This window comes from Cyprinodon tularosa, unplaced genomic scaffold (assembly GCF_016077235.1).
Source record: "Cyprinodon tularosa strain WSP-4 unplaced genomic scaffold, ASM1607723v1 ctg709, whole genome shotgun sequence".
Lineage (NCBI taxonomy): Eukaryota > Metazoa > Chordata > Actinopteri > Cyprinodontiformes > Cyprinodontidae > Cyprinodon > Cyprinodon tularosa.
The window spans coordinates 150,463-173,067 of NW_024039462.1; the positions used below are offsets into that span (position 1 = coordinate 150,463).

General features: G+C 37.4%; 1 protein-coding gene across 1 annotated transcript; it reads left to right on the plus strand.

Annotated features, from left to right (window-relative positions):
* Positions 1–801: 801 nt before the first annotated feature.
* fggy (FGGY carbohydrate kinase domain containing) lies at positions 802–19,996 on the plus strand. Its single transcript, XM_038268685.1, has 16 exons — positions 802–871; positions 1,257–1,484; positions 2,714–2,825; positions 3,125–3,276; positions 3,521–3,609; positions 5,155–5,270; positions 5,378–5,506; positions 10,223–10,326; positions 10,404–10,511; positions 11,471–11,532; positions 11,880–12,042; positions 15,289–15,363; positions 15,459–15,579; positions 16,212–16,306; positions 18,395–18,456; positions 19,589–19,996. The coding sequence occupies exons 2-16, from the start codon at positions 1,302–1,304 to the stop codon at positions 19,668–19,670; spliced, it is 1,653 nt and encodes a 550-aa protein (XP_038124613.1). The 5' UTR covers positions 802–871; positions 1,257–1,301; the 3' UTR covers positions 19,671–19,996.
* The last annotated feature ends 2,609 nt before the right edge of the window (positions 19,997–22,605 follow it).

Sequence of the window (22,605 nt, forward strand, 5' to 3'; positions counted from 1 at the left end):
CTGTGTGTTTCCAGGACGGGGCCGCCTTTAAAGCTGCTTTTTGTATGTCTGCTTCTGTCTTCTTGAACCCCAGTTGGTCTTGGCAGATGGCTGCTCACCCTGAGCCTGGTTCTGCTGGAGGTTTCTTCCTGTTAAAAGGGAGCTTTTCCATTCCACTGTCTCTACAAGCATGCTTAGTGTGAGGGATTGCATTCGAGTCAATGAGTCGATGCAATCAACTGGTTTTTCTTAGATAGAAAACTTTGAATCAATTTGACTGTATGATCTGTTGAACTCTAAAGTGCCTTGAGACAACATGTAATGTGAATTGGCTTTATATAAATAAACTGAATTGAATTAAAACATCAATAAATTACTTTTAGAGACTGGTGATGCATTTCAGAAACCTTCATCATGTCACAGAATATCATCATCCTCAGACACACATTTTTAATCTTATTTTCTGCCTGAATTTAGGTCAAAGGTGTCTGCTTCCAAAATGTAGATATAACTATATGATAAATATTCATTTTAGAGCTAAAGAGTTTAAAAGGTTAAATCAAGTCATGTTTGATCTCTTAAAGGTTCCCCATTAATAGTATATCAAGACTACTCCCCATTATAGCAGATGTTATCAATAGATAGATAGGTAAATCAACCGATCAATAAGTAAATAAACAATTTACAAAAATATATTTTCTATAAAACCCATATCAAAGCTAACAATTCCTCTGCACGTGAAAATAATTTATTTCCACCTGGCTTCGTTAGACTAAATGATTTCTGCGTTTTTTCCGCTTCAACGAAAGGTGACCAAAAAAAGCGACTCCCCCCTTTTTGGGCGCTTTCGCCTTCCGTCTTATCCACCGTTCTGTACATATCAAAGTTCATGGTAGGAACTTGTACAGTTTTGCTCGTTTTTTTTCCGCCTTAAACTGATAATTTGTCCTTAGGGGAAGGCTTCAAAGTATTGTCGTAGTGTGAGAGCAAAACGCCGTTATTTGTTTGTTATTCATGCGTGATTAAAGGATAATCTGCGCCTTTGATTGCTGAAAATCTGCAGCACTGTTATCTCTAAACCGAGGACAAGTGTCCGCAATGATAACAGTGCTGCAGAAAATATGTATTTAAATGATAGTTTTAGTCTTTATTTTTTCTCTCTAAATAATAAATAAGTCGTTAAATTAATGCTAATCGAAGAGTAGATAGAATGCATACATTTAATGGAATCTAGTGTGTGATGATTACATTTATTCTCTGCCTTTTGACATGGACAGTGCATCTTGGTTAATATTTGACTGGAGGATCCTCAGCTCCTCCTCATGGCAGAGGTGTTTTATGTTGGAGTGGATGTGGGCACTGCCAGTGTGAGAGCCGCACTGGTGACTAGAGATGGACTCCTGAGGACCACTGCAGAGGAACCCATCTCCATCTGGAGTCCCCAGCCTGATCACTATGTCCAGTCCTCCACAGAAATATGGCAGAAATGCTGCTCAGTGGTCAAGGTAGGAAGACATCACAGCGAGAAATGGTCCAAAAATAATTAGAGAAAAGTGTAATTAGTGTAAAGAAAAAAAAAAAATCTTCATCCATGACATGGATACAGAAGAGGATTAGGGCCACTGAAAAAAAAGTTAAATGATTTTTACATTTTATTTCAATTTATTATGGGAAAAAAGTCAGAATTCTTAGATTAAAGTTAGAACTCTGAGAAAAAAGTCAGAATTTTTATATTAAAGTCAGAATTCTGAGATTAAAGTTAGAAATCTGCAAAAAAGTCACAATTTAGAGAAAAAAAGTCTTCTGAGATTAAAGTTAGAATTCTGAGAAAAAAGACAGAATTCTGAGAAAAAAGGCAGAATTCTGAGATTAAAGTTAGAAATTTGAGATTAAAGTCATAGTTCTGAGATTAAAGTCAGAATTCTGAGAAAAAAGTCAGAATTCTGAGATTAAAGTCAGAATTCTGAGATTAAATTCAGAATTCTGAGATTAAAGTATGAACTCTGAGAAAAAAAATCTGAATTCTGAGATTAAAATTAGAATTCTGAGAAAAAAGTCAGAATTCTGAGATAAAAGTTATCAAAAAGATAAATTGTCTTAATAAAACAAATTATTTTGATTTTTTTTTATACCAATGGGCCATAACGAAAATGATACAAAATGAAATGAAAATGATGCCATGCTAACAGTTTCCCTTTATGTTGTTCCATTTTCCACTACTTATATTTTCCTTAGTATCCTATTTTATATTTTGCATTCTGTTGACTTAAGCTAACATTTACTTATTATTCTGGCTAGCTCCTATAGTTTCCTTAAACAGTTTATTAGTTTGCTTTAGCTAATGCTTTAATTGAGTATTTGTTATGTGAAATCACACCTGACATGTTCATTACTGATTAGCACGTTTTTTGTTGACATTTTGACATCGATTTAGCACCACATTATCCCAAAACACAATGATTGGGTGTTAATATGTTGTATTAGCCCATTATCAATTAGCTGCAAATTTGCTAGCATTAAAACACACCTGGTTGAGAGGGCATTATTTATCTCATGGTCCTTCAAAGTTGCAATTTTTAGGGGAAATATATTTTATTTTGTAATTTTTTCTGTATAATATGTATGACAAATGATGGGACAACACCTAATCTTGTATTTGATCCCCCCTACTCAGTTTACAGTAACTAGTTGTATTATTATGTGCAGTTTTCCAATTGTCACTATTTGATTGCAGAAAGTTACCAGTGGTGTGCAGAGCAGCCATGTTCGGGGCATTGGCTTTGATGCTACCTGCTCTCTTGTGGTGTTGGATAAAAGCTTTCAGCCTGTTCCAGTCACTCAGGAGGGTGAGTGTTTAGGTGTTAGTTTGCTACATTTCATTTCCAGTCCTTAGTCTGTGGGCTGTATTGAGTATAAAGATCTATGCTCAGTCCAACTGTCTGATATATCATATGAAACTGCATTGATGATTTAAAGGAGAAATCATTATTTTACACTGAGGCCAAGGTTCTCAGCTAGATGAAACAAGCAGCTTGTAATGGTGTTACACTGTAGTGACAGTAGTGATTAATGAGTAGATTCATGTCTTATCTATCCTAACTAAATGAAGGTATTGGTCTCTCCTGATTTTATTTTATTTTTTCAGGGGACCCACAGAAGAACGTGGTGATGTGGATGGACCATCGTGCTGCAGAGCAGGCAGTTCGGATAACAAACACCGGACACAGGGTCCTGAGCAAGGTCGGGGGGGTCATGTCCCAAGAACTGCAACCCCCAAAGCTTCTCTGGCTAAAAGAGGTGAGTAAGGTCAATGATCCATCCGCTGCACTCTGTTTGTTTTATTGTTGCTCTTTGAACTGTCTGGTAAAGTTCAGGAAAATAGATGAGGTACCATCTGCATGAGGACATTATTTTCCCAAATGCCTTGGTTTGCATCCATCACACAGAAAATGTAATGTTCTGCTAATACTGTACTGATATGTTTTCATCTCTTTTTAAATCAGTGGTTAGAAACTACAGATTATTTTTGTCTCTTTGTCAGAATCTAAAGGAAAGCTGTTGGGACAGAGCGGCTCATTTTTTCGATCTACCAGACTTCTTGTCCTGGAAAGCTACAGGTTCCTTAACAAGGTCTGCTCTGTTATTTATTTATGCAAATTCATAATGTTTCAACCTTTCATTGTATTTTAATCAGTTTTATTGTGATTTAATATGGAAAAAAAACAAAGAAATGCATAACTGTGAGTTTGAAAAAAAAAAAAAATCTTTTGGTGCCTCTAGCATAGAGATTCCCAAACATGTCTGCTTGTGACCCCAAAAATAACAACACAGCAGACAGGGAACCCCCTAAAAATACATACTATCTATCTGTCCGTCTTCTTCCACTTATTCTGTATAGCCAGTCTGTCGCCCTACATTCCATACATATTTTAGATAAATAAATGTCACATTCATCTACGGGTTTCTCACACAAATTCAAAAACTTTACAGAACTTTCCAGGACAAATTTTCTTTGCCAAACGGAAAACATGCAATTTTGAATAAACTTATATTTTTCAATGAAAGGTTTTTACACTTCATCGGGATTAGCAAAATTTTTATATTTTGCTAAATTGCGATGAAACCTTACTGAGTTGGAGGACGATGCCGCTGCATATTTGGATTTATAGGGGGACTATTTTTTACATTTAGTTTGTGAGGATGAGCACTAGAGCCGCGGCTGAAACATGGATATATCTCATGTATTTACATCCTCCGCTGTCATGTTCTTTTTGGGAGTTTTCGCATAAAACAAATGTATTCACATACAATCTTAACTGTATTTTTTGTTTAATGGAAATATTGCAACAGGGAAAAGATAGATTTTAGAAATTAGATGGAAACTGACATAGTTTTGCACATATTTGTAATGGAAAGGCCGTTAGTGGCTGAATTTATTTCCTGCTACTTCTGTTTTTTTAGGCTGTTTTAGGAAACTTTCCAGAATTTCAAGGACCGGTTTGAATCCTTACTTTTTTTCCCATTTATGTACTAGATTATATATTTTCTCCCACCATACGGCTCATGGATCATATAAAAAGAACTGTGAAATCCATCTTATGACCCCAGACTTTATGTCCAACAATCCCTCAGGTGGTCCTGACCTCCAGTTTGGGAACCTCTCCTCTTGCAGGTAGTTTTCCAGTATTGGACTCTCACTTTGGTGATCCTGCTGAAAAAAAGCACACCCACAGCATGATACTGCCAACACCATGCCCCTCTTTCTAAGTTCATAGCATTCTGCCTACAGGCCAAAAACCTCGGTTTATATCTGATCTCGACCGAGCGCTGTTTCTCTTAAATGTTGTTGCAAACATCATGTATGTTTATAGCTTTAAACTAAAATACACTGAAATCTCAAAAGGAACAAAAACTTCTGCTTGGTATGTTCTTTTAATGTGATTATATACTGTAGATCCCAAACTGTTCTTTCTATGGAAAATCTGTTTCCTGATATGGTTCTTTGTTTTAAGGATGCCGATCTCATTTCAAGGTTTTTTTCTTCTTCCAAAATTAGAGAAATGGGACTAATCAGACTGTTTTACTGTGATCCAAATGTTTTGATCCTGTCGCCTCTGCAGGAGATGATAAGTGCTGCTGAATACTTGATGATCTTTTTCTCATGCTGTTCCTCAGATCTTTATGTACTCTAGTTTGTAAATGGACCTACTGCCCTCCAGATGGATGGGATTCCAGCTTTTGGACTAGCATTGGCCTGGAGGATCTCCTGGAAAACAATTTCTCCAAAATAGGCAAGAACATCTATTTAACAAATAAACAAATCCTCTTCTCTCTCATTAATTTGTTTTATTCTCTTTGATCCTTATCTTCTCTCCCTTGTTAATAATTTCCCATCCAGGCAGCTTGACGTGTTCTCCAGGGAGTCCGCTGGCAGAAGGCCTGACTCCAGAGGCTGCAGCAGATTTGGGTTTGAACCCAGCAACAGCAGTTGGTGCTTCACTCATTGATGCTCATGCTGGAGGCTTAGGTAACACCCAGCACAGCACAGCAGCCTAAAAACATCATTCCCAAATGGAAGCCTCTTATTTTTACCAAATCTGCTCACTGAGAAACCTCAGAGGAGAATATTTTAGCACAATAATTTGTGTCTGGCAACCAAATCAGATCACTAAATGCTGCAAAAATGATCACTCAAAAAAAAAAAAACTCTGGAAAAATACTTCCAATTCTTGTTTCTGGTTGTAAACTTCCAGGACAGGTTCTGCAGCTGTAAGAGCATTGTGTTTATTTTCCTAACCCGCTTGGCTGAAGCTCTGCACATGCACAGACAAACACAGAGGACCTGTAGTACTGGAAAGTGGAAAACTACCTATACTGAGAAACATTTCTGCACAGAAAAAACACCTTCATGCAGTCAGAAATACAAGCTGTAATCATTTCCCTTTATTTAATACACAGAGAATGCCTCCCTTAAGGTAAAAGAGCCTAGTCATGGATTTCTAACTCTTAATATTGTCAAATTAACTCAAACTCTAAATCTCTTTGCATGCAGAAAAATGAGTTGGTTGCTATGAGTTTTTTTTTTACCTCGATTGAAATACTCCAGTGAGCCTTTTTATGTTTAAAATAGTTGAAGAAAAACAAAAGAAAACAAGCTAAAATTATTTTGCAACTGGTCTGGAAATTAGTATTTGGATGCTGTGTTTTTGGAGCGGTGTTAGCCGCCTTTAACAGCCCCCAAAGAGCTGAGTTCAAATGCAGGGCCTCATGATTACTAGGCCAGCAGCTCCGCCTCATGAGGCGCCTTTCTGTTCTGGATGGTTCCTACATAACTTTTTTCTGTTGTGATTGCTGCTAACTGTGTTTTTTTTTAAAAACAGATATTTATGACAAACTAACAAATCTATGTTCCTCGTCTGCATTACGGCTCTGGCTAAGCAGGGAAGCTCAGGGAGATGAGTCAAAATCCACAGGTGTCTGACCTTTGCGCCCATGATACCAGGAAAGCATCTTATTGTTAGCCTGACGTAGTCCGACTCAATTCTAGTCAGAATATGAGTCTGATACTGCTCCATAGAGCTGTGATTATGGGGCGTGTTTCGAACGAACCAGGAAAAAAAATGCCTCTGCACTCAATTGGATAGACCTACAACCAATAAGAGCAACGGAGTGCGTGACGTATGTTAAGCGAGGCATAGTTGTTGCCCACAAAAAACAAAGCGTGCAGTTGCACGCCTATAATAAGAAGATGAGACTTGATCGCGTTTCTCTGTTCCTCTTTTAAAATTAATTTGCTGTCGATATCTTCTAGAACAGACCTAATAGCAGAATCTACTCACCTAAACTCTCCAGCGGCAGCCATTATTGTTGTCACTCAAGCGCGCTTTGGTCACGTGGTTGATTACGTTACTGTTGGTCATCTGTCCATCATCGTATAAAGCCCACCCTGACAATTTGATTGGATCGCCTGACAGTGGGCTTTAATACTCGCGCTACTATAGAGCAGAGCCAGACCGAACTTCCCGACCTCAAACTTTGTGGGCGGGACTAAGTTCGGAATGGCACCCAGGCTATCTTATTGTCACTGAACAGCTCAAATGCTTAACAACAGTTTAGATAAAACTGCACATTTCCCTCTATCAGTATAGTTTAAGTATTTAATCATATTTACCACTTTTCTTTTAGTTTGATCAATTTATGACCATCTAAGGAAAAAAAGGGACAAATAGAATCAGAAGGCGCCATTTTTAAGTTCTTTTTTTCTCTTTCTGGAAACTTAATATAACAGCTTTTGCTTAAAGCTACATCTTCTCATGGACTAAACCCTCCATAAGTAAAAGGTATAAATATCAGCTTCTTATTGAAACGTTCTTTGAAATGTGAGAAAGAAAACAGCATTTATTTCAGCTGTATTTATTATACACATTTACGATAACAGTTCTATTATTTATTTATTTTATTCACACATCATTCACGGATTGCAACACGGTGCACGATGTGTACCACAAGTTTTCACAATCAGAATAGTAAAAAGGGTCCCGCCAAGCAGGCTATTTTAAGAGTTTGATAGGGGATGTCTGAATATTGGCCAGATATCCTTATAGCATGCTCTAAAATCAATAGCAATAAGATTAACAGACGGAGCAAAATACATATATTTATGGATTTATTATATATCAGTACATTAAAAATACATTGCTAGGAATTAAGTCTTTAGTTCGGCCTTAAAAAGGGAGATTTTTAGTTTTTCATTATGCTCATTTGAAATCTATGATCCCCTGGACACAATACTAAAGCTTGTGCATTTTAATTTAATTCCCCCCCCCCCATAAATATGGATCTTTATTCCTAGTGGTAAAGGTTTTCATTATGGAGGATAAAAGTGCCAAAATTAAATAAATAAATACAGCATTAAATAAATTATTAAATGTGTCAATAATTAATTAAATTTGGAATTAAATAAATAAATAAATGTGTCATTCATTAATTAAAACCTCGTCACTAATATAAAGTGCCACAATTAAATAAATAAATGCAGCGATAAACAATTAATTAAATGTGTAATTCATTAAATAAATAAGGAATTAAATATATAAATGTGTCATTAATTTAATAAAATACATCTTAATTTTATTAAAAAATATATATATAATTATTTCAGTGTGCATTTAATTATTTCATGGTCCTGTGTCGCAGTGCATTAAAACCATTAAAAGAATCTGTCAAACTCACCCATCAAAGTTTGGGGGCGGTTATCTAACACCTGATTGGTCACCCTGCAGATTAAGGCAAAGCAAATCGATTACAGAGACTCGATTCGCGTTAACCCGCCCCCTAATTTTGATGGGCTTTCAGGCACATTAGATAAGCATCCTGAAAGTAGTTATATTCATTAAGCTTTAGAAGATTGTTATGGTTGAAACAATTTTGTGGGACTGTTATACCAAGACTATGTTAAGGCTGGTATGGCTTTTTTTCCCCCTCTAATTTTTCATATGTCTGGGCAAACACACAAGACCCCTGAGTTCACTGACGACCACTGTGAGTAACATTAGATGTGCTCAGTGAGACCACACACCAACATTAAATTTGTATCCAACCGGGGGTCATACAAAGTTGCATAGCTTATTAAAGGAATAAGAGATTACAGCAGCAATTTCTTTCCATTAGTTTACTTTTAATTTAAGTGATTTTGTCTACTTAGAATAAAAAAACAAAATGATAAAACTTAATGAGATGTGTTGTATGCTATATGTAAGAGTGCTGCTCTGGAAGAAATATACAGTTAGACGTTACACCTTTTAGAAACAACTTTTTGTTCAGGTTGAACATTTACATTTTGCACAATGAAACGGATGCTGAAGCCTGTAATACTGCATAAATCCCTGTAATTCTTTATCTGTAAAATTTTTAATTGCACAGTTGTTTAGCATTTCTACCAACATAAAATATATAATAGTATAAGTATTCTCTGATTAACATTCATGAAAAAAACAAAAAAAAAACAAATAAAGGTCACCAAAATATGAAAATATCTGACTTAAATTTGATCTATTTTTTTTACGTCTGTCTTTCTGACTTCTCCAGTGGTCATCCAAATAATCCACTTTAAGACACTTGCGCTGTTTTGATATGATTCATTAAACTAAATCTTCTTTTACAATATATATATATATATATGTGTGTGTATATATACATATATATATATATATATATATATATATATATATATATATACAAATGTGTATATTTATATATGTATATATATGTATTTATATGTGTATATATATATATATATGTGTGTGTGTATATATATGTGTATATAAACATATGTATATATATATATGTGTATATATTTATTTCTTTATATATATATATATATATATATATATATATATATATATATATATATATATATATATATATATATATATATATATATATAACATGTATGTATGTATATATAACCTTTGCAGTTCTGAATATGTCCTTTTTTTGAGCGGTTGCGAATCACTGCAATGTTTGAAACCAGAGCACCATCCCTCGCTATTGATTAGGTAGCAAACGTAGAAACTAAGATCCATGAACTTACTTTTTTGATCAACAGCAGCAGACTGTGGGACCCTGCAGAAAATAATTTGGGTTAGTGTTCAAAATAAAGCAGTGCCCTTGCAGTAAGGGCAAGTGGTGTGGGAACAATGTATGTTGAAGGTAAAAATCAAAACATTCCAGAATATTTTTTGTTTTTTTAAAAAACAAACTGATTTAAAAAAAGCAAAAGAAAAAGCCCTCATGGTTGCTAAAAGTAGAATATTTTTCCAGTTGGATGATATATCTGCATGTTTTCAGGCATTAGGCCTTGACAGGAGACAATTTGTTACCTCTGCGGTTTGAAGGAGGGAGGGGGAATAGTTTCTGTCTCTGCTTCCTTCTTTGCCTTCAGGGGCTGAGGGAAACGCTCCTGCAGCTCAGGGAATCCCAACCATCTGGTTTGGCTCTGTTGCTACACTCCCTGTGAACCCTACCCTCCGACCTGCGGTCGGGACCTCTGCCAGCTGCGTATTGTTGTCGGTCAGGGGTCGAATCGCTCTGAACCATTAGTTGTCGTTCCTGCCTCGCTCTGCATGTAGGCTAACCATCCTAAAACTCAAACCAGCTCTGCAAACATTACCCCCAGCAGTTAGTGTCTCTTTAAAAAGGATTTCATGTTGCCTTTCACTCATAATTGCTGACCTCCTTTCAGGTGTTATAGGTGCTGATGTGCAAGGCTTCGAATTACCCTGCAAGGGTCGGCCGATCACATCCCGCATGGCGATGATCTGTGGGACGTCCACTTGTCACATGGCGGTCAGTGGTTTGAAGGCTTCCTTTCTTTACTGCAAGTCTTCTTTTTTTCTTTATACATGTATGTCATTTATTACCAGATCAGCGAGAAGCCTGTGTTTGTGCCAGGAGTGTGGGGACCCTACCTGTCTGCCATGGTGCCAGGCCTGTGGCTCAGCGAGGGAGGACAGAGCGCCACAGGGAGGCTGGTCAGACCATTCGGACAAACTCTGTGAACAAATTAGGACCCGTTACCAAAGCCTGCGTCGCCTTTTAACACATGAGGGTGTTTAGATACCAAAAGTGTAACTAAATCAAACACATTTAGAATTAAGGAGATTAGGTGGGGATGTGGTCAGGACGATGGCATTGAATTTAATTTTATATAAATAAATGATCTAATAAGTAAAATACTATACTGAAAAAAGCTAGCGAACAATGACACAGTTTGGGCCTTCTTTTTTTTTTATTTTTATCAGGAACTCTGAATTCCAAGAGTGGTTGTAGCGGCCATATACAGGAAATGGTGAATAGAAACGTCCACGAGCAGGAAAATGGAACGCTACCAATTTAGAGTTCATGTCGACTTCCCAGTTCTGAGTCACTAAATTCAATTCAGTTTATTCATATAGTGCCAATTCACAACACATGTCAAATTGATTCAAAGTTTTCTAGCTAAGGAAAACCAGTTGATTGCTCTTTGACTCAAAGGCAATCCCTCACACTAATCTGTCTACTGTAACCAAATGGGGGGGTCAAGATAATTAAGAGGACAGTTCCACTGCAGTAGCCACATTTCAGCCATAGACGGTGACGGTTTAAGACCAAATATTGCGCAATAAAGTAAGTTTACATGAAAATATTAAGATTTACAGGGTACCAAAGATAGATCTATGTATATTTCATTTACAAAAAACATAGATTTGGGGTTTAGTTACTTAACTTTATATTTAAAGTTAATTCTGTAGCAAAAGGTTCATTTTTACTGTTTATCTGCAATTGAACTTGTATCTTGAATGATTAACAAAAAACAAATAAGTTAGTATTTCTTTCATGGTTAAATCAAATTAGCATGTCGAATTATTTCCTAATGTGTTTTAGTTCATTTATTACTCAGGTAGCCTTCCTGTTTTCCCCTGTGTCACCTGTTGTCCCTCTCCTCCCTCAGATTGACCACATCGTGGAGGGCCACGCCGCTTACACCCAGCTGCAAAACCAGGTTAACCAGAGGTCAGCTTATATCATTCATCTATTGTCGTCTTTCCCACAGATGCTTCCAAACAGCTGGAAGAGGCGTGTCATATTTATCACATTTTATTAAAAACAGAGGGCTGCTAAATGTAGTGTATGCTGTGCTAGTGGGCTGATAGGGTCACTGGCTGATGGCGATGAAGTGCGTGACGGATCCCTCAAAACAAACTGATGAGCTCATGCAGAGGACAATAACTGGGGATCAAAAAGCTGTTTTTCCTTAACTTTATGAACAATCAGGAAAACTTTTCTTTCCCCATAACAGTATGTTAGCTTTCTAAAGTTTCTGGAAAGTGTCGTTAGAACATTTTAATTTTTCTTCCCAGGGTTCCCTTCACAGGCACCAACATCTACACCTACCTGAACAGCCACTTGACCCTGATGGCCAGCTCCCATTCTGCTGTGGACCTGCTGGGATCCAGCCTTCATGTGTGGCCGGATTTCCATGGGAACAGATCACCGCTTGCTGATCCGGCTTTGAAGGGAATGGTGAGGGCTGGTCCGAGAGGAGGCCTCTGCATTTGCTTATTCACATCGTTTCCACTTAAAGCCCTTATTTTACAGAGGTGGCGAAAACTCCGGGAAACTGGATAGTTATCAGTCAGGAGAAAAACAATCTCCAGCAGACAGCAGTTAAGGGTAAAAATGGAGAACAGCAAATGATGCCGCCGGTCATGGAGGATGTGAAGGCTGACAGCTTCACTGGAGGAGCTGCAGGAGTTTCCAATCAATACACGTTGTCCTAAACAAGCAAACAATCTCTGTACTGATGAGTAGGGTTCAAAGGTCAAACAGAGGTCTATTCCTCTAGGCTTAGTTCTCACCCCTCAGTCATTGCAGAAATATGCATTTAAATCTGATGAAGCTAAACCTCTGAGCTGTAATCCAAACAGGCAATCAGACTTTCGCTCCGTTTTTCCTGAAAATGTTTTCACTCTGATCCAGAAGGCTTTGTCGATTCATAAAAACTGATCGAAAGCCTGTTTTCCTCTGATTTAAGCCTTTTTTTTTGGCTGCCATGACCCAGATGACTGAGAATTTGCAGGCATCTCTGGGCAGTAATTCCAAGAGGAAAGTTTACCACAAAAACCATAACCAGCCATCACTAAATGGGCTCTATTGAGCAGAGGTTCCAGAACGTCTCAGCTTGTGACCCCAAAAAAACAACACAGACTGGGGACCCTCTAAAACTATAGATATTCACTTAATTACTTCACTCCATATTTATTTATACATATAAGGTAAAGTAATTATTCTTAAAGAAATATATTTTGTAAGAACTTTTAATCATTTAAATGGGATATTTAATTATTTAGCTGTTCATTTTATAGTGTAGTATATATGTTTAACATATGTAATCTTTGAATCATGTTTCCTAAACCTTGGTTTACATCAAATTAGAAAACTTCCCAGAAGTCCTGGACCAAATCTCTGAAATTTAAGAACCGTTTGAGGCAGCATTTAACTCCTGCTACCAAAATCTGTAGTTTGGGAACCCTGTGTATAGAGCACGGTGGCGGTGGCACAATGCTCTGGGATTACTCTTCTTGATATGGATCTGACATATCTGATACCAGTTAGTTGTTAAATATTTAGAGTCTGATTTTCACAGTCAAAATAAGGATCATTAAAATGGATTAGGGAAAGAAGTGTTAACATAGAGCTACAATCCTAAAACAGCAAAATAGCGCTCTGTTTAAATAAGCTAGTGACACAACCTACAGGCTGCATAAAAGGGATTGTAAAAGAGAGATGAACTTCTGAGCCATGGAGATAGAGGAAATAATCAGATTGAATATTTAGAAAATAACCATAAAAATGAATATTATTCAAAGATCCCTTTGCATATATTTCTCAATAAACTACAGTGAATTTACAAAAAAAAAAAAAAAAATAAGATTAAAGCTTTGTTTTTTTTTTCTCTCGGGGTGATATCAATGGATCATTATCAGAATCCCTGAAAGAAATCAGCATCTTATTCAAATAATTTCTCACGTTTTTTCTCTAAATAAATATCTGTAGCACAGACATGTATAGAAAAACATCCTCCCACAGTCCAAAAACATAACTGTTAAGTTAATTGGTTTCTGTAAATTCTCCTTAGGTGTGAGTGTGCGTGTGAATGGTTGTTTTTCCTGTTTGTCTCTGTGTTGCCCTGCAATGGACTGGTGACCTGTCCAGGGTGAACCCCGCCTCTCGCCCATAGACAGCTAGAAATAGGCAGTGATGGGACTAACGGCGTTGAAAGTAACGGCGTTCCTAACGCCGTTACCTTGTTTTAGTAACGAGTAATCTAACTAATTACTTTGACTGTAACTATAATGCAGTTACCATTACAGACACCCCGTTACTGCGCGTTACTCAGGTCGCACAATGAACCTTTTTTCATGATAGGACTCATGCGCAGCTGCAAGAAGCTGACACCCCACCCACGTCAAAAAACTCTGCAAATAGACTGAATGGTTAGTGCAACGTTAGTGCAGATTTGTGCTACTTTTGTTTAAGAGATATTAAAGATTATTTTTTAGGTCATCCAGAGGTGCGCGCCTTGTCATGAGAGAGGGGAGGATGAGAATGGCTGATGTATAGTGAGATTCCGTCTGTCAGTTGGGTAGGTGGGTGTTTCTGCTGGTGGGTGTTAACGTACAGCACACACAGAGAGATGGAGAGTGAGGAGGACTCCAGCAGCAAAACAGCGTTTTCCTGATGGAAATACCGGTGTTACGTCGAGCTGTGTTTCCCCATCACATACGGTTTCCTCTGCATCTCCGCACAGCGCAGGCGGCACGAGTCACCGCACAAGCGACAGGAAACGTGCATGCTCGCTAAAGGCGCGCAACAGACGCCCTGTGCTCGCGCCACAGGAGAACTATGGAGAGCGTGAAGGAACAAATGAAAGGGAGAAATCTGGATGGATGGATGGATGGATGGATGGATGGATGGATGGATGGATGGATGGATGGATGGATGGATGGACGGATGGATGGATGGATGGATACTCTGCCTTTTCAACCTACTGTATTTTTTATTTTAAACATTTTTTGATGGCCTTTGTGGCAGGGATGGAGATCCATATTTTATGTCACACACAGTATACATCTAGATAGATAGATGGATAGATAGATAGATAGATAGATAGATAGATAGATAGATAGATAGATAGATAGATAGATAGATAGATAGATAGATAGATGTTGCAGTATCTATAACAACCCAAACACACAGGATTTCAGAATTAGACATCCCCAGTTATTAATTTCACCAGATCTGAATGCCCTGTTAAAAAACTTCACATGGCGTTCCCCCTGATGTCATTTACGTTGAGTTGCAATAAATGCAAAACTCTCTGCAGGTTCTTGTCTTTGTCGTCGGCTCTATTCAGCTGTCTTTGGAAACACACCGCGAGAAGGTGGGGGCTGGGTGGTGAGGGTTACGAGGGCGAGAAACGCAAAAGTAACGCAATAGTTACTTTTACTAGTAACTAGTTACTTTTATTGTGGAGTAACTCAGTTAGTAACTCAGTTACTTTTTGGGAGAAGTAACTAGTAACTATAACTAATTACTTTTTCAAATTAACGTGCACAACACTGGAAATAGGCACCAGCACCCCTTGCGACCCTGCTGGGGATAAGCATGACAGAAAATGGATGGATGGATGGATTGATCTGTAGCACAGTAGCCTTGTTTTACAGATGCCCCTCTTTTGTCTGTCTTTCCTGTGACTGTTTCCTGCAGGTGATTGGATTGTCTCTCTCCCAAACTTTGGATGACTTGGCCCTGCTGTATTTAGCTACCATTCAAGCTCTTGCTGTAAGCCTACTTTTTTAAAATAACCCTCCCTTACCTCTTGGCTGTTATGCGAGTAAGCTGTGCGATAACACTGTTCTTTATGTATCTGATTCCAGCTCGGTACGCGCCACATCCTGGACGCCATGAAAGAAGCAGGACATGACATCAGAACCCTCTTCCTGTGCGGCGGCTTGAGTAAAAACCCTCTGTTTGTACAGGTCCAGGCCAACGCTACAGGTACGCTGCATTACAGATTCTTTATTGTGAACATTTTGTGTTTTAGTCATAGACATCAGTAAAACAGTCTAAATTGTATGGCTTTTGCAGGTTAAGGTAGTTTCTAATTTCCCACATGAAACCTTAAATCCGAGGCTTCCCATGATAAAGTTTAAGTTAATGGTTTCCAGGATTGCTACAAAAAAACAAACAAACAAACTGATTAGATTGTCAAATGAAAGGTTCCAAACATAAAACAACTAAAAAAAGGAATAACCCTAAATTATAACCATCATAGCCAGGAACTGTAAAGTAAAAGCTTTGTCTATGAGATGCTTTCAGACTATTAGACCTTTTGATCTTCTAAAGTGAAGCCTGCACAGATCAATCAGGTCAGAGTTAAAGGGAGTTTATGAATAAACATTTAGTTCTGGTATACTTTTCCCCAATCCTCCATTTTAGAAACACTGCATATGACTTTCTGCTGATATTATAAAGAAAAGCATGAAGATCAATGAGGGAAACAAAGGAAATCCAAATATAAAACTTTTGTGCTGAAGGGATTATGCAGACCTGTGTGCATCTATAAATATTAAAGAGTTAAATTTGACCTGAAATATGAAAGGATACTGAGTGTATTCCTTCATTCTCAGGACTGCCTGTGGTGTTGCCCAATCAGAGCGAGGCCGTTTTAGTGGGAGCGGCGGTTCTGGGCGCGTGTGCATCCCAGGACTGCAGAACCATACAGGTACAGTTACAAACAGATCTGTTACACAACAACTCCAATATTAGCTTGAACCATGTTCAATAAATTTTCAGTATTTTTTTTTTTATTTTGTTTTCTTTTTAGACAATGGGTTTGATTACAATCATGATTTTTAAAGCTTTAGAATGAATTGAGCAAGTAATTGATTATCCTATATTTGTATCTCTAATTTTAACAGTGACCTCATAGTTTTATCAGAACACTGATATTGCAGAGCTGGGTTAGCTGGAATTTAAATGTTCAAACTACAGGTAGCAAACAAAGAGTAAAAGTTCTAATAAGAAGAGTATCTATAATGCTTGTGCTGGATGAATCGTTATTAATTAATATTTACTAGCTGCCTCTCTTCAAATTATGAAATGATCGAATAAAGGGTTGATTTTTTTTAAAACGTTTGATGCCTGAATTGTGCTCACGCTTTTGCCCCCATAACAGCTTTAACTCTACCACAAATCCTCAACAATATATAAAAAGGGGATATTCAGCAGCGTTTAGGTTGGTACTGACTTGAGCATTTCTAAGTTAATAACCAGCAGATTCATCCGACAGCAGTAAATGTTTGTTGGAGTGATGTAATATCTGGAAAAAAAATAAAATAAATTCCAGTTTTGTGGACCCTCGTATTCTGTATGGATTAGGCCACCATGCCAATGGCAAAAGCAATAAAGTATGTGGTCCTCTAAGCACAAGTAGTCCCTGAACGACTGACTTTATACAAACGGGTAAAGTAAGAAAGTTTAGCATGTGGCATCCATCTTGAATTCAGAAGTCGGGTAACATCCTGTTGCACCGACTTTCCGACCTGTAATTCCGACTTTTGGTCATTCCAGTTGAAATTTCCAACTTGGAAATTAGAAATTTCGACTTCCAAGTTCAAATGAAACGTACCATAGAACTGTTCAGATGGTATATCTTCTCTTTAACAAAAATATTGAACTCCAGCACCTATTTGTTGTTGTTTTTTTCCCTGAAAAAAAAAAATAAAAATCTAAGAAATCTTTACATTTTTTGTGATTCTAACACCCTACATGACCTTTTCTGAACAATTATTGTCTTAAATGTTTACATTGGAGTTTCCAGTGCAACAGAGTGCAATGAGAACTTTTATGACTAAAATATCATACCGGTAAGTGAAGCATAAAGTAATATTTGTGTTATGATGACAAGTTGAAGGGACTAACAATTAAACAATAACCGCATTTATAACTTGTTAGCACAGTTCAATCTGTAGATTAAGATTAAAGGAATTAAAGGCAATACCTTCAAAGCATGACTTCTACTGCAGTCTATAATCTTTACCCCTCATCATATTGGGGCCTTGGGACCTGCTGCAGCGAAGAGAAGCCCACATGTTGGCCATATTTATATGTATAGAAACAGCACCACTGCAGAAAAAAACAAATTTTAATTTTAGCTCCAGATAAAAAAATGGAAATACAGTTTTAACAAGATCCCTAAGGATCATGATTATTAGTATCCCAGTTATAAATACTCAGTTCAGCCCTCCTTTGGCTTTTACATTTAATATGACATGCAGTGATGCATGCTGGGGATTCTCATAAAAGATTTTATTGGGAGATACAGATCAGGAAAACATGTGGAGAACCCCTTTAAAAAGGTTTTTTTTTTTATCTGACTCAGTGTCTCCGCCTACTGGAGAAAAACAGAGCATAAATTATATATTCAGCTGGCTGGATAGGATTAAAATTTAAAGGTTTATATCTTTTTTTCACTTTGCTAGAACTCCCAATAACCTCTGAGCCATATAAAGTATAAATAAGATGTTATTATTTGGACTGGGCTGCAGCTGTCTGCTTGTTTTCAGCCATAAATACTGCGGGCAGTTGTTGTGTCTGATCCCCCTCAGCTGCAGGGTCTCTGCTGCCTGGATTTTTTTTAGTTTAGACAACAGAGAGGGCCCTCCATGCATTAACCATGAGCTGTGGCACACCAGAATTACCGCAGTCGGATTGTGTTAGTTAGATAAGTGGGTCAAGGCTGAAGTGAAATTAAACGTACGCCTCTGCATCGTCATTTATGGAGCGCTGTTTCTTTCAACTTGTGTCTCAGGAGGCCATGAAGAAAATGGCTAAAGTGGGGAGAGTCGTTCAGCCGGACCTGGAGCTTCAGAGGTGAGGAAAGAATATCCGAGTGGGGGAAAAGGGACACCTTCCAGAAAGAAAATGACAACTTTTAGGATTTAATAAGCCTTTTATGTACAAAAAACAATGCAAAGCAGCACAGAGATAATTAAACGAGGAGCAGAAACATGTGGAAAATATTTATAGTAGCCTCTGCTGCCCCCTAATAAAATCTAACACAACCATTTTTTCTTCACAAGTCTCCAAATTAGTAAACAATCCCCCTATTTGTCAAGATCTTCAGAGGTTTACTAGAAAACAATCACAGTGATCTCAGTGTTAATCTGAGAAGCAGACCCAGTTCTTCTTCTTCATGTTTTCAGCCCTTCCTGAGAGGTCACTGATTTTATGAGTTTATGGACAGCAGCTTTTAACTCTTGCTCATTCTTAGTTGCATTTGAGCCGAGACTTTGACTAGGCCATTCTAACACATGAACCTCACATTAGTGAGAAATTAGGGTTCCTTAATCCATGATCTGAAAAAGCAAACCTGCCTAAACTTGGCGGTCAATTAGAGCGTTAATCATAGACGGCTTATTGCAAATGAAGGAGCTAAAGGAGACATCTGGCCTTTATTTAAGACATAGCTGTAGATTGAAAACTTTTCAGTTAAAGTGTAAACCTAATTCTGATTGATAATATGTGACGAAAGTTAACAAATGCTTGTTTGGAGATGTTCTCTACCCAACCTGACTGAGTTTAAGCTATTTTTGACCAGGCCTTAGATGTGTAAAGCTGCTTGGATTTCTTCTCAGGGTCTTGGCATGTGCATAAGGTCCTCCAATGAGGAATGACTCTTACTATCCTTCCAGAATTTCCCACCACCATCTAGACCCAATAGGGAATAAATCCTACTTTTCTAGGTAATCTAAAGCTAAATAAGCAGCTGTGCATTCTGGGAGTTTTTCAGAAACTTTTAGAGACCCACATATACTTTTTAAAGACCAATACTTTGCTTTAGTCTATCCAAAAAACTGTATAGAAATCTGTAACTCTTAGACAAAATTTCATTTTTTTTCTTATTGAAATAGTTGGTATTCAATGCTTGGTTTACTATGCTTCCTAATTGGCTTAGTAATAACAGTGCTTCATTACATTTGTGTGTTTATTCGTCCTTCCACAGCTTCTATGAGAGGAAGTACCAGGTGTTCCTGCAGCTGTTCTCCCACCAGAGGGAGTACCAGGCCCTCATGAAGCACAAATGAGACCAGCGAAGACAGGGGGGAACTGGAACAGATGTCTTAACCCTGAAGTTCTGCTCGACGCAAATGATTTCACACGTTTGTTTTTGTTTCGTCAAAAGGGGGGAAAAAAGCAACACTTCCTTAGCGTCGGGCCGAGTGTTCATTCTGTGGTTTGATTTTATTCGGATGCAGAATGTCAAACCGCTGAGCAGGCAGTTAGAGCTCACGTCTGCCTGAAGGTAAAAGACATCTGTATGACTCACAAGGGATGCACATTGTGATTCATTGGCATCTTTAAATGCATTCCTAATGAAAAAAGAAATAAATGTTGAGAACTTAACTATAAATCTGCTCATATTTTTCTATCATTCACTATCAGTCAGCTGGTATGTCAGAGTTAATGTAAGCAGTGAAATTCTCCTCCTTCCTTTTTCCTATTCGGATCACCTCTGCTGTCCTTTAGTCTGCTGCCTGCATTCCTCAGATCAAAGCTGATAAGCTACTCGCTGATGCTTCTGACCGACCTGATGAGGAGGAACGCCAAATCCTACACAGCTGACTTATTCCTAGGAGCAGAGAAGTGTGGGGGCTCCTTAGAAGCTGCTGTCCTGCATAGTAGACCTAGCTCTACTCCAGCCATTAACCGCTGCAGAATCCCGTTAATCACCCATTTGTTTTAATATCAGGTGTGTGGAGGCAGGAAAAAGCACCTAAAACATGCAGGTAGAAGAAAAAAAAAAAAGGATATAGTTCAGCTCGAAATTATTCAGGTTTATAGTAAAAATACGTTTTACTTTGGAAACTTGATTCCAATTAAAAATGTGACCGTTATCTTTCAGAGGCTTATAAAAGATTGTAAAGAGTCTTACTACTTTATATTTTTATTAAAATAAGCACATTTTAGAGTAACCAATGAAAAAACCTTATTTGGCAATAAGCTTCAAGTAGGTAACTAAACGTATTCATGTGGCACCTTTCGACAAAATAAATCTCAGTCCTTGATAAGAAACTAGTACACGGTCTAACAGTGCATGGAAAAAAATGAGGAAATTAATTAAACGATTTAAAAAAAGACTTTAGAATTAAAATAAACCACAGAGAGGAAGAGAGTTCCTGAGTCTGGGGGTCATTAAACATAAGCGTCTGTCGCCTTTTGTCAGTCAGTAATGACCTCTAGCTGGGCCACTCCAAAATGTACCATCATTACTTTATAGCGAAATCTGCCAGAGGGTTTTCTTTTTTCCCTACATGTCCTGTCTTTGTGTTTTAGATCTAGCATATGAAGCAGATGGTTGCCTCGGCCTACATTTGCTGGGGGCAGTTCTGCTCTATTGAAATTATATCTCAAGAATGTATCCTGATTGCTTGACTGGCTTTACTAAATTACTCAGATTTAGTGCAGCATCAATGAAGGCAGACCACCACTCATTTAAAAGGACCCTGTGTTAGCAGGACCTTCAACCATTCGTGTAGAATGGCTGTATATGAGTGGGTTTGTCACATGGAAGCATGCGGCTGAAACTGAAGCACAGAGCATAGAGCATAGCCCCGCTCAACACCCAAAACAAGTAGGTTTACTGCTGTTTTTTAACAATGGATTTAATCTCACCACTTTTCCATAAAGGCTGGATTCGTGGCATAAACCTCTTAATTGTTGACTGGTTGTACTATGGAGTGAATTTTCTTCTATTTTGTTCGAACGAAAGAAAATGTTTTATAAATAGAAATTTGAAAGAAAAAAAATGAAAGCTAGATATTGAACTTTGAAAAATCCTAATTAAAAGAAGGTTTTGAGAGTAGCTTTGCTGTTTTCTCAGGTTTAGTTTTTTTAAATCCCTTTTTCTTATTTTAATTTATCACATTTTTATTGTTTCAAAATGTTTTTATTTTTACAGATTTATCATTTTGACATTTTTATTCTTTTAAATTTCTCTTTTTCAGATTTGGGTTGACCAATTGCGTTGTTTTCAAACAGCATTTTTCTGATCACATTGGCTTCACTTCCACGCCAATGTAAATGCTTTTGACCAATAAAAATGTTGTTACTAACGTCCATGCAGACCAATAGAAATCTTTGCTTTTACCTCCAGAAAAATGCCCGGCCTCACAGTTGAAGGAAATGATATGTAAAACACAATTTGACAAGAATGCGATTCATAAAACTCAATTTTAGAAATAGTAATAAAAAAAATTTGAAAAAAAGGGAAAAAAGTGACTTAGAAAATAAAATCAGAGAAAACAGCATAATTATTATCAAACCGTCTTTTGATGAATAATTTTCTTTAAATTTCATTTCTGGATTGCATTTTTTTTCAAAAAACGAATTTACAACACATGTCGTTCGTTTGCAAAAATAATGGAACAAACTTCACTCCATACAGCCGGCCTGAGCCATCTCTGCAGCTCCTCCAACGTTAAAATAGACCTCAGTCTTTCTGTTCTGATTAATGTTCTCCTTACGTCTATAGGTTTGCAGTTTTCCCATTTTTTTCCATCTTTGGTTGAACCACTTGTTGCTACCCAATCCCGGGTGCACGATCCATTCTGCGCATGGGCGAATACATATACTTCCGGGTGTCCATAAATAATGTAATTATGGTACTAAAACTACTTATTTCTATTCTTAACTCACTAAAGAATACTAATACACATCTTTAAAAAATTTTTTATGAATTTTGTGAGACAATTTTTATGCTTTTTACATTTTCTTCGTTATACTGCTTCTCTGACATGTTCAGAGCAGTCCGGCAAAATATGATTAAACCATGTTTATCTGCATTGTAGTTATTTCTTTCTTTAGATTCAGCACTATATAGCATAAGGTTAAAATGAAACGAAAACATAAAACTCAAAAAGACTAGATTTATGTTTAAATCCAAAGCCGAAAAAGTTAGCCACCGAAAGTAGCGTAGACACCCATTTCCGGTGCAGATTGGACAGAGACGACGGATAAAAC